Source organism: Polyodon spathula, chromosome 3 (assembly GCF_017654505.1).
Source record: "Polyodon spathula isolate WHYD16114869_AA chromosome 3, ASM1765450v1, whole genome shotgun sequence".
Classification (NCBI taxonomy): Eukaryota; Metazoa; Chordata; class Actinopteri; order Acipenseriformes; family Polyodontidae; genus Polyodon; species Polyodon spathula.
In genome coordinates, this window is record NC_054536.1 from 87,293,600 (window position 1) to 87,305,600 (window position 12,001).

General features: G+C 35.7%; 1 protein-coding gene across 3 annotated transcripts in view; it reads left to right on the forward strand.

Moving 5' to 3' along the window:
* phf14 (PHD finger protein 14) overlaps positions 1–12,001 on the forward strand; it is a 132,498-nt gene that overhangs the window by 26,891 nt on the left and 93,606 nt on the right. For all 3 annotated transcript variants that reach the window (XM_041246261.1, XM_041246263.1, XM_041246262.1), the window contains exons 5-7: positions 2,047–2,206; positions 9,518–9,629; positions 9,881–10,018. In XM_041246261.1, the coding sequence (XP_041102195.1) occupies positions 2,047–2,206; positions 9,518–9,629; positions 9,881–10,018 (410 nt within the window). The remainder of the gene's footprint in view (positions 1–2,046; positions 2,207–9,517; positions 9,630–9,880; positions 10,019–12,001) is intronic.

Sequence of the window (12,001 nt, forward strand, 5' to 3'; positions counted from 1 at the left end):
TCAGCCTAGATAGTTCTAAAGATCCTGTGTCCTGCAGGCTACATGCATGCACAGCAAGTGCTATGTATAATGCTAATCAATAAACAAGTAACATTATGTTGTTCACTCAGCTGTATCTGATTGTATAATGACAGCTCTACAATAAGGTGATAACATTTCTCCTTCCGGTATTAGTATGACAGAATAGATGAACATTTCTCTGATTTTGCAGTATGATTTAGTGCTTTCTTTTGCCGATCAATTAAAATACCAATGCTTCATTTTGCCTGAACAAAACAATGTATTATAATTTAGATCAGTACAAATGAGCTGTATTAATAGATACAATGCTTTTAATGGTGCATCGTTGCATCCTACATCTTTAAACAAAGCAGAAATAGAATTAAGAACACTTTTAACTTCATACCATTATGATAAACATACTTTGCATTTAGGGTAATGGCTCACTCTTCCTGTTTTATTATTTTTCTGTTGTTCATCCAGGTCCTTTTAAATTGATGCAACTTTTTTTGTTGCATCAATTTGCAAAATGCTATTTTTGTTTTATATTTTAGTAAATTTTTATAATTTTTGCTGACTGTTGGCGGGCCACTTGGTTGTCCCTTGCGGGCCGGGTGTGACCCGTGGGCCACCAGTTGAAGAGCTCTGCTGTAATAATAAAGATTATTATAAAAATAAATATTATTCCTGTAGGCTATACAAATAATAAAGGCACTTGTTCTAAGATTTTATTGTACACATTTAATGTGCTGTTATATATGTTGTGGATATATGCACTGTATCATTAATGTACAGTATGCATATGAATACACCCTTTTAAATTACACACATCCTGAAAAAATGTTTTGGCAAAAAAATAGCCCTGTCAACAAACATAAACAATTTGTCATGGATGCTTTAGGGGATGAAAATGTGTCACTTTTCCTTTCTGGGGGAAGAAGGTTAAACAAGTGGTTTAGAACAATATAACTGGTACCATGCAAGGCAACTGCTCATTAAATTAATCACAGTGTAATTACTTCACAGAATGCTGGCTTTTGCACATGTGTAGAAGTTGTACTGTTTTTTTAAACCCTTTTTCATGGGCTAATCTGTCACAATGGGTGAATGCATTTGTGCCAAGATCTTGTAACTGGCTTGTAATACCAGCACACCCCCAACTGTGATGCTAGCACTGCTGACATATTGATTGCAGTGTGTCTGAAGAAAAATGTCTGGTACATCTCATATAGTGTGTGACACTAGCCCTTGGTAGTGCATTTGCCAGCGAGTGCCCTTGGGCCCATTTACCATAAATTAAATGAGATACAAAGTTATAAATCCTGTTGAACATTTTTCATCTTTACTCTAACTTTTTGCTGTGTTCTGCACTGACTTCAGCTAACCATTTAATATTCATTTCATTGCCACATAGCAGATACTGTAGATGTGCCCTGAAGTAGCCTTGAAAATATTACTGCTGTTTTCTTGAACTCTTTATTTATTGTAATTTATGATAAATACTGGAGATGGATCATTTAAATATACATACATTGATGGATTAAATTGTGCAGGGGAGAAGAGTATTCCTTTGAAAAGGGGCACAGTGATGTGAACCAGCCAGAGAACAGTCGGAGACTATTGCCTGGTGGTGTAAGGTAGTTGGGGCAATGGTTCAATTTGTTTTTTGTTTGAATTTTTAACCAATTACAAACCACGATTTCCAACCACCTATTCATTCATATAGATAGAAAGATAGATTGATCAGTGGTTGGAAATCCTGGCTCCCCCTTTATAATGCAGTCCTTTATACTGTGGAACAGGTTATAAGGCAGTACAGTCATGGCTCCCATTTGCCTCATAATGCCATTACACTAACATTAGTATTCTCGTTATAAGGCGGAACACAAAGAGCACGGTCTCTTAACTATGGCTCCTGACTATAGCATTAAAAAGGGGGAGCACTGTGTAATTTTTATTTTATTCTAAAGAGAATCCCTAGTCTTTATTGTAACAGCAAAAATGTATACACATGCTAGTATTTAAACTATTTTAAATATTTTTTAGGTTGCTATGGTGTTGATGGAGAGAGCGATTCCATCATGAGTTCAGCTTCAGAAAACTCCACTGAACCCTGGTTCTGCGATGCATGTAAAAATGGAGTTACACCCAGCTGTGAGCTGTGTCCTAATCAGGATGGGATTTTCAAGGAGACCGATGCTGGAAGGTGATTCAGTGATTTATTTGGTTTAATTGTATTTATTATTAGAGAGATTCTTTAGCAACACCTTAGCAACTCCGAAGCCTTTACAATGACAGTATATAATAACAGTCATAACAACTGATTGTTTTTCTTTCTGTTGTCCTGACATGTTAAACGTACAAAAAGCCAGATTAGAAAAAATAGATCAGCTATTAGTAGTCTGAATTTCAAGTGGATATCCGAACATGAAAATAGCATGTTTGTTCTTGTACTATGCTATTCCCTTAAGGCAGGGACAGTATCATTGGCACATGTAAGTGTAGCAGCTGGGAATGGAATATTGATGAGATGAGTAGAGTGTTACGTTAGGTTTCTAAAGAAAAGGACAGCTCTCCAGATAAGGTTTTGGGCCATTGACTAATTTACTTATAATTGTCTAATCTCCAATTTAGACACTATGTGAGCAAAGTGTGTTTTGGACGACTAAAGTGCAACATTACTTTGAAGTCATGAGTTCTTCCAATACATACTTTAATGCAAATTTATGGCATATGATTTGACTACAACCTTACATTTGAACTGTAATGCAAGGGTGAAAGTCCTCAGTCTGTAGACGGAATTCCGTCAAAATGGCCTCTCTCAGGTCCATTCCTATGATTCCTGTAGAAATGCCAAAATAATTCTGTGTTTTTGCACATTCTTCATGACCTCCTTTTGAACTGTAACTTGATTGAGACCGTAGGCACCTAACCCATAGAGCACAGGGAAGGCAAACTATATATTATGCCACTCTACTTTTTTTTTCCTCTGTGTAACACTATTATTCTATGTTATGATTTTGCCTATAAACGGTTTAAAATGTAGAAAAAAGAAGTTTCATTTGTAAGACGCCATAATAAGTCCAACATTAAAAATAAATAAACAAAAATCCACAATAAAACGGCCCCTACACGAACATTGGTTTGATCCATCATAGTTCGCTATGCACTATTTACAACAGCTAACTTTAGCAACGGTGTGACTGTAAAAGAAGATGCTGGACAATTTGCATTCTACAAAAGAAATGTTTTTTTTTCATTAAAAACTTGTCGTTCTTTATTAATTTTCAGCTTTCATAATGAAGCTTGTTATGTACGACACATTCAAGCAAACCAAGTAGGAAGTTGCTTAAGACGTTTTTCAAATCAATTAAGCGTTTTTTTTTTTTTTGCATGCCAAATCAGTCTGTCTTTATTGTGCAGTTACACAGCACTTCCTCCAATTTCACATGACGAAAATGCAGCAAAAACAAACAAGACAATTTACGGAAACGTAAAAGTTAATCATTAAACAGTTTTAGATACTGTGATGCATTTTTTTGTTGCTTTTGTGCATTTTCATTTGCAAGTGAACTATGACATTAGGGATTATCGAGCAGTATATTCTGTATTTTGAGTACTGACTTTGGATATGGTTTTAATTCTGGAAACCTGATGGTGTGTTTTTTAAATCTTTTGCTAAATTGCATTGCCTTTTACATTTTACGCAGTTCTGTGCATGGGTAACATTTTGATTTTCATTTTGCTCTTGGGTCGTTATTGGGGAATTTTACACACTGCTTCAAATGTACTGTATTACAGTCCACGTGTCCCCTCTTTTGGCAAGTGATAGTTTCATCATATTGTTCTGAATTAAAATACTACTTCTGTTGAAAATATAGTACTGTACCAACAAAACCAACAACAGTATATCTAAATGGAAGCCTAATTTTTTTAGCGATGTGTTTTTGACATTGTCTTTTTTTCAGGTAACACAAAAAAGATACAAGGGTTTTAACGGGCCAAAATGAAATAATCAGATATGCGTCACATTCTTTTTATAGTCAGACAATCAGAATGAAGATTTGTGACAGGGTGCGGAACTTTGGTGCACTAACTCATCGACCCGGAAGGGAAACGATGTGGCAGCCTTGGAGGACCGGCTGCACTCGTTTACCAAGGGGTTGTGTGTGATGGTACAAATAGGGGACGGAGAGACGTGACCTGTTCCTTCCTTTATGGTTCAGGAACGACCCGGAAGGACCAACCATTGTTGTGTTATTGTACGTGAGGGTTTGTTTGTTTTGTCTCGTCTCTAATTGTTGATTGTTGTTATTAGTAGACGGCTAACATGTTCTGGAGCTGTAGCCAGAGGCCAGCACGAACCCGGACATCACTACACCAATGTCGCGATAATTACTCTATTAGCACCACGAGCACCCAGGACTGGTGACCATGTTTGTATCTTATGTTTGTTTATTATTTGGGCCTGAAAACCCTTTGTTTTGAACAGTGCAATTATAATCAAAGGTATTTAATATATACAATAAAAATCAGTGTAGGCACATACAGAAGTTCTTCATAATCCTGTAATAACCTTACCCAGAACAAATAAATAAATACATATCTCACTGCATTGCCGCTCAGCAGTGATGCAGACATCATATGATGGATGGTTTTTGTTCAAAAGGGATGAAATTACTGTTTAACATCGATGTGACATATTGAAAAAAAGTAATTTAATATAAATAAGAAATATATAATATATATATATATATTATATATATATTCTGTATAATACAATATTTTGAACAATAAATAGCAAATAACCATGAATGTTTTTATAAATTGCATTTTACTTGTTCATGTCAATTTAACTCTTAGCATCTGACCTGAGATCCCTGTAAAACTGCTAATATTGACAACGATCATATAAATGCATGTTATATTGGTGTTACGTGTTTGAAACAGCAATCAAATGGCACTTTAACGAGCTTCCTTTGGCTTCTTACTTTAGAAAGCAGTATGTTATTAAACAATAAGGTTTACTGTAGACCCTTGTATATCTTACTTACCTTCTGACTGCTGTCTATACTGTGTTTTGTGAAGGTGGATATGAAGTGATGATGTAATGTTTGGACAGTTTGTAATTCATATAAAATTGAACAATTAGCAGATTGTAACCAAATTCAATCCAAAATGTCTATGGGAGGATAGGAGTGAAATGATAATTGTTTGGTAAAAATGGGTGCAGAAGCAAGGCAGTTATCATGTTATAATGATAACTCTGAAAAGGGGGGAAAAAAAACGAACAAAAAAAAACAATAAAACATAGTGTTGATTTTGAGAACAAATTGTTATCCTGACAATTTGTGCTTTAACAAAAATAATTGTTATACCGGTCAGAATAATGTTTGGAATAAATGTATTTTAAAGACTAAAGATCAACTGTTTCTTGTGCCTCCAGAATGAGGACACTGTATAGAGCCCAAACTCTTAAATCTAATGAAATCCTTACTAAAGCGTTGTGAGAAGGGCAGCATGAAGCACACCGTCAGTTGCGGTGTTATCAAAGATAAAATTCTGCAGCCTGCACTACCATTTAATACTTCACTAGAGCATGAAAAACAGTGTAAATTAAATTGAAAAGCAAGTGCTTGTTGAAGATGTGTATCTTTTATATTGGACTTCAGGTTATTTCCTTTCCCAGAGTCTGCATTTAAAACCATATCAGTCTAAATAGCAGGCTTTGGCTTGTAAGCAGAGACATTCAAGGAGGACAGATTTTCCACTCCAAGAGAACAGTGTTTTTTCTTTTTTCTTTTTTTTTTTTTTTTTTTTTTTTTTTTAAATCCGGGTACCATTCGATTTAAATGGAAAGCTACAGTACACCAGTTTTACTATGCTAGGATAAATTTGTATTACTTCAAGCTAATGCATTTATAGTAATCTGGCTCCAGGCAAATCTTTTGCATTATAACCCAATAAACATCACCACATCCTCTGAAAGTGCTGGCTTCTCTATTGGACAGAAAATGCTAAACAAAGAAAAAATTGGTCCACATTTATTTTATCTTCCAAAATCAGCCAATCAATACTATGCACTGAAAAAAGCAACCAGTCCTGTACACGCAACTGCCGAATCAGCCAATCACAGCCTGTCAGCTCGACTGGAGTTAAGCATCTTTCAACAACAACAAACTGAGATGCGGACATTTCAGCAATATTACTCAAATCAGATATCTGGCACTGTCCAGTTCAATTATAAGCAGCTCTAACAAGAACAAAAAAAAGTTATTTATTTAATAGTTATCTTTTTTTTTTTCTTTTCCTAATTATTTATGTGATCCTTTGAACATTTTTGGGACTATTTTCCTAGAACTTTTCTCGGCAGAAGGGTACCTGATGAATCATTTACATGTTCAAAGTAAATCTAAGTCGTAAAGTGTTTTTGTTTTTTAAAGAAAATAATGGGAAAAGTTGTGTTTTAATAGCAATAGTTCCCTCTCGATGAAGACTACCGTGTGATAGTTGACCTTGACTTTTGTTAGCGCCCTCGCCTTTGGCTTGGGACGCATAACTCCAGTTGTGATCAACTACCACACAAGAGAGTCTTCATCGATGGGCACTATCGCTTAAGTGGAATACCTCAAATCTATTTTAAAAAGTGTAAAATGAGGAAGGACATTTTTTTTTTTTTTTGTTAAGACCCATAAAGTAAACTGAAAACTCCTTACCCCTGTAATAGTAGGAAGGGAAACACTTGGAGAAGAATGATGTATGGAATGACAGCCCAGAATACGCCTTTGATTACTGGTTGATTGAACACAAGTCATTTGAACAAATACATTTGTTATTGTAGTAATTGTATTATTTCTCAGCTTTGGTGTGTTTTCTGACATTTTGTCAGTAGTGTACTATGTTAATTTCTATGCTTTGTACATTTCTCACAAATGAGTCACTTAATGAAAAGGGGTTACCAATGTATGGTTAGTTAACTAGTGTACTAAAAACAAAATTGTAAATCAATAAGGGAAGTAAGATAACATGAGGTCAGAGGATGTGTAACATTTGAATAAACATCTCGTCTTTAAAAAAAACGCACCAATTTAAAGAAGGGAAATATGTCTTAATAAAATGCCTGTTTTTCATGCACATGTCTTTACAAATAACAAACAAAAAACAAACATCTACTTTAGTGTTTTTTCTTTTTGAGTAATTTCCATGAGTGTGTCATTTATTTTCCTGACCTGAGGTTGTCTGTAAAAATGGTAGCAACCCTAGTATGTCATGTCCAAATCTGTTACGTTCCAAATCATCGTAAACAAAAAATCAGAAAACTTGCCAGCACAGGGTGTATTTGCACCACTTGACCATCTGCTGTTGTTGTGATCAGCAAGTGTGGTGAGATAACACTTTTCTTCTACAGTCAGAGAGGTCTATTGCAAGGAGGCTTTTGAACAGATCAGAATAGTGTGGATATTTAAAAATAAATAACATTGTGCATGTACAGTAAGGTCAGAGATCATAACAGCTGTCAATCTGCAAAGTCTCTGCTCACAATGCACTAATAGCTCTGCCCAGCAACATTTTAAATGCATTTAAAATGATGTACTGAACACCAGTCAAACGAATGACGTTGCTGAATGACATCACCAAACAAAATATTCCACTTCTCTTTATTAAGATACATTGGCTGTCTGGTAACAAGCAGCAAATGTGGACAATAAAATATCGGCATGTTTTTCTATGCGTTCTTCTTTCACCGTTCATAAAATGATCAGTTTGAGAAATCCTCTATTTTTCTGCAACAGCGGGCGCTGCTTTAGTACAAAACTCACGCAATATTTACTGTTTTTCATTATGGTAATAATTACTATGCCTGCTTCTTTGGCTGAAAAGATATGATCAGCTCATAATCTAACTAGGGAAGCTGCTGCTTAATTAAATCATCCTCAAACACCTGATGGTAAACAATATAACTTAATCTATTATATGTGGGATAAATGCGGCTGCTAAAGAGCAATAGTCTCACGTTTAGTCACCATCACAACTGTCGCATGCAACTCGGGTTACCATATTCTGCTGGTATTATTACAGCACCTATGTACTTCCAGTCATTTGTGTTCTGTCCGGTTGTTACCGTCCTTCTCGCAGTTCAGTTTAAAACGTGATATGCAGAGTTTTTTTCTTTACTGACGGAAGTCACAGTGCATTCATAAATATTGACACACGTTTTTAAAGGGAGAGGTTTTTGTGTTACAGGCACCAAGTCTTCAGTCTGAAGCCCTTCTAATACAATTACAGTAGAGTCAATTATCCATACTGTGTAATCAACCGAATGCACCTGTAATCCCGTAATGAATTACATGTGGTGTATTACGCACACAGCTTCTGCTGCTAAAACGTCGATGAGATTTAGCTGCCAAAAAAAAGGACCAGCAGACTGAAGCAAAGGAAAGTTTAAAAATGATTTAACCAAACTACCAAAATCTTAGATGGAGTATTGTGTGCTTTAAATTTTAAGCAAATTAAAACAGTTGCCTGGTTCTTGATTTTTCTTCTATTTTGTCAGTAAGGGCTTGAGAGCCTTTCTGTTATTGAGCAGCTAAGAACTGTTGTTTTATTCATTTCAGTTGCACATTATTACAATGCCTTAACAGCAAGCATCAAAATATATAAACATTTTACTGAATTAAAGTTTAATGGTTCTTAAAGTTCTGTAATTGTACTGAATTGTGTTCTTTGATTTTCAAAGTTTGGTATATGGTACATTTAATTACAGTATTTAATTACCTTAACTGTAGTTGTTAAAGTTTTACAGAATTGCATTAATTTAATGATTTGTAAAGCATTGTAATGTTGTATGCTTAATGTGATTGAATAGGTTCCTAGCTATATATCTTCAATTGGTACTTGTAAATGTTAACTTTATTCTGAACATTTTTAAAGGCACGGTAAATGATTAATACATGTTTGATTATCCTTACAAATCGATTACGTGAACTAGTATTGGTCCCAGTTACCCAGTTTAGACAGTTAACTTTACTGTCTTTACTTTTTAACATCAATACAATCAAATTATTGTCGAATTAATTTGTCAGGTCTCCTTGCTTAAATATTTTTTGTAATAATTCTTTATTTCAAAAAAAGGCAGCTCTTGCAAAGATTTATTGCTTTTGCTGTTTTACTGGTATATTTTGTATTTAATTAAACTGCAGTATTTCTACAGTAGTCTTCAGAACTAAAGATATGTTCATTAGCTAAAGTTAAAATAAGTTGGTTCACACAATCATTTTCATACTAACATTTGGGAATTAATGCATTATTATAGAGACATTTGCGTTAATGGATCAATGGGGGCTTTTGCTTTAGTAAATTGTGTCACAGATAAAATATACTGCATTTTATCAATGAAAATGGATATAATATGACTCATTTTGTTTTAATTTAACCTTTTGAAAAGCCAATGGTGCTGCTTTGTTACAGATCTCCTACACATGGTTGTTTTAAACAGTGTTTTCCTTTGTTGGTGTAGGTGGGTCCATGTTGTCTGTGCCCTTTATGTCCCTGGAGTAGCATTTGGAGACATTGACAAATTGCGTCCAGTGACTCTTACTGAAATGAACTATTCAAAATATGGTGCCAAGGTAAGCTTTTCAACAAAAGCAAAACAAGAAAAGTTGTTCACAGAATTCTACAAAAATATGTAGTAAGTGTACACAGGGTTGTATTGTAACATGATGCTGTAGCTTTATTTTATTATGTTTTGATGCAAGGCATAATCTATGTTAAATTAATAAATCATTAAATCTTATGTATTTCCCGGTTTAAAAAAAAAAAAAAAAAAAAAAATCGATTGATAGAAGTAGCTTAGTTAAAACTTTTTCTTTCATTTTAGGAGTGCAGTTTTTGTGAAGACCCCCGTTTTGCACGTACTGGTGTATGCATAAGCTGTGACGCAGGCATGTGCAGGTCCTACTTCCATGTGACGTGTGCTCAGAGGGAAGGATTGCTGTCTGAGGCTGCTGCTGAAGAAGTGAGTTAATACTAATCTCTTAAGAATTGGTTTAGGGTTTTATGAAATTCTATTAAATCTGGTTTCTTGTAAATACACTAAAATAAATCCAGGTTTTACATTGTTCATTATTGATATTCGTCTCCATTCATCCAGGACTGCACATGCTTCACTTCAATGTTCAGGATATATTGTCTGCTGAATGTATTATGAGGCTGTAATGAATCACTTAATTTAAGCTTTTATGTCAAGGAACAAATTGAGGTGGTTATTCTCAAACGGGATTTGCCACAGTAAGGGGTTTTTCACAAATCTTAAACTGCTTATTTCCTGGTCACGAGGCATTGGGGACTTTTAGCAACATAACAATTTGTATGTTTTACAGTGATGTGATTATGAACAAAGGTAGACCTTACTATCATCCTTTGCTATATGTGTTGGGAATACTAAATATCCATGGCCCAAACAGCAAGACAAGTAATTATGTTTATTGTGTATTTACCAAGAGAAAAATACACATGCTTAATCCTAGTGTGTGTGTGTGTGTGTGTGTGTGTGTGTTTTTTTTTTTTTTTTTTTTTTTTTTTTTTTGGTAAGGACATATGGCTAGATTCTCAAAGGTATTTACCTCATTTTGTTATTTGTGTATTTTTCAGAAAAGAAAATAAAGCACTTTGGCAAAGTGCCCCACCCCAAGGCTATTTATTTGTGTTGTATGTTACGTGTTGTGTGTTAATGTTGGTGTATAGTCATTGGTACACAGGATATAAATGGGTCTGTTTAACACGAGTGTTTAAAATGTATATTTGTATTTAGGCACGAGGATTGCACTGCACTTCACGTGCAAGTAAAATGTAATAATATGTGAGCACGGGGAATTACACTTTATTAATTTACGTGCAGTTGATTGATTAGCAATCGAGTCTTGGTACAGCTGCATAAAAGTAGCATGTTTTCACTCACTTGGGGTTGTGTGTTCAGTGCATGGAGAACGGGATTGGAGATGGAGGTTATAATAACACTATGTAACACGATTTTTGTTCCTGGGTAGTAAGTGTTATTTCCTAATTGCTTATGCCTCAAAAGTATAGAAAATGGCTATTATTCCTCACAAACTTTGCTTTTGTGACCAGGACAGTGATATTTTGAAATGTACCTATTTTCCAGAGCATTCCAGATAGATTCAGTGCTGAGTAAACTTGGAGTAACTTCTAGAACTTTCCAGTAATATAAATAGTAGTATAAATACAGGGGCCTAAGTGGATACATATCTGCACTTTTCTGGGAGGTCATAGGAGACTTCAAAATGGTGGCATTCCTGATGGGTCTCCAAGGTGGTTTTACCAAGTTTCCCTGCTATCGTTGCCTTTGGGACAGCAGGGACACGAAGGCCACTACCACAGACGGGACTGGCCACAGCAGACCGAGTTCTCTGTAGGGAGGAACAACGTCAAGTGGGAGCCACTGGTGGACCCCCGGAAGGTGCTGATGCCACCACTGCACATTAAATTGGGCCTTATGAAACAATTTGTCAGAGCTCTAGATAAGGAGCCGGCAGCCTTCAAGTACCTTCTAGACTTCTTCCCTAAGCTGTCTGAGGCAAAGGTCAAAGCCGGTGTCTTCATCGGACCACAGATAAAGAAGATCCTGGAGTGCAATGAATTCCCCAAGAAGCTCACTAGTAAGAAGAAAGCGGCTTGGAACAGCTTTGTCGCAGTGGTTCGGGGCTTCCTGGGCAATCACAAGGCCGAAAACTATGTGGAGCTGGTTGAGACTCTGGTGAAGAACTACGGCACAATGGGCTGTAGGATGTCCCTCAAAGTCCATATCCTTGATGCTCATCTTGATAAATTCAAGGAGAACATGGGAGAGTACTCAGAGGAGCAAGGCGAGCACTTCCACCAGGATATACTGGACTTTGAACGCCGCTACCAAGGACAGTATAACGAGAACATGATGGGAGACTACATTTGGGGGCTGATTCGTGAAAGTGATTTACAGTAT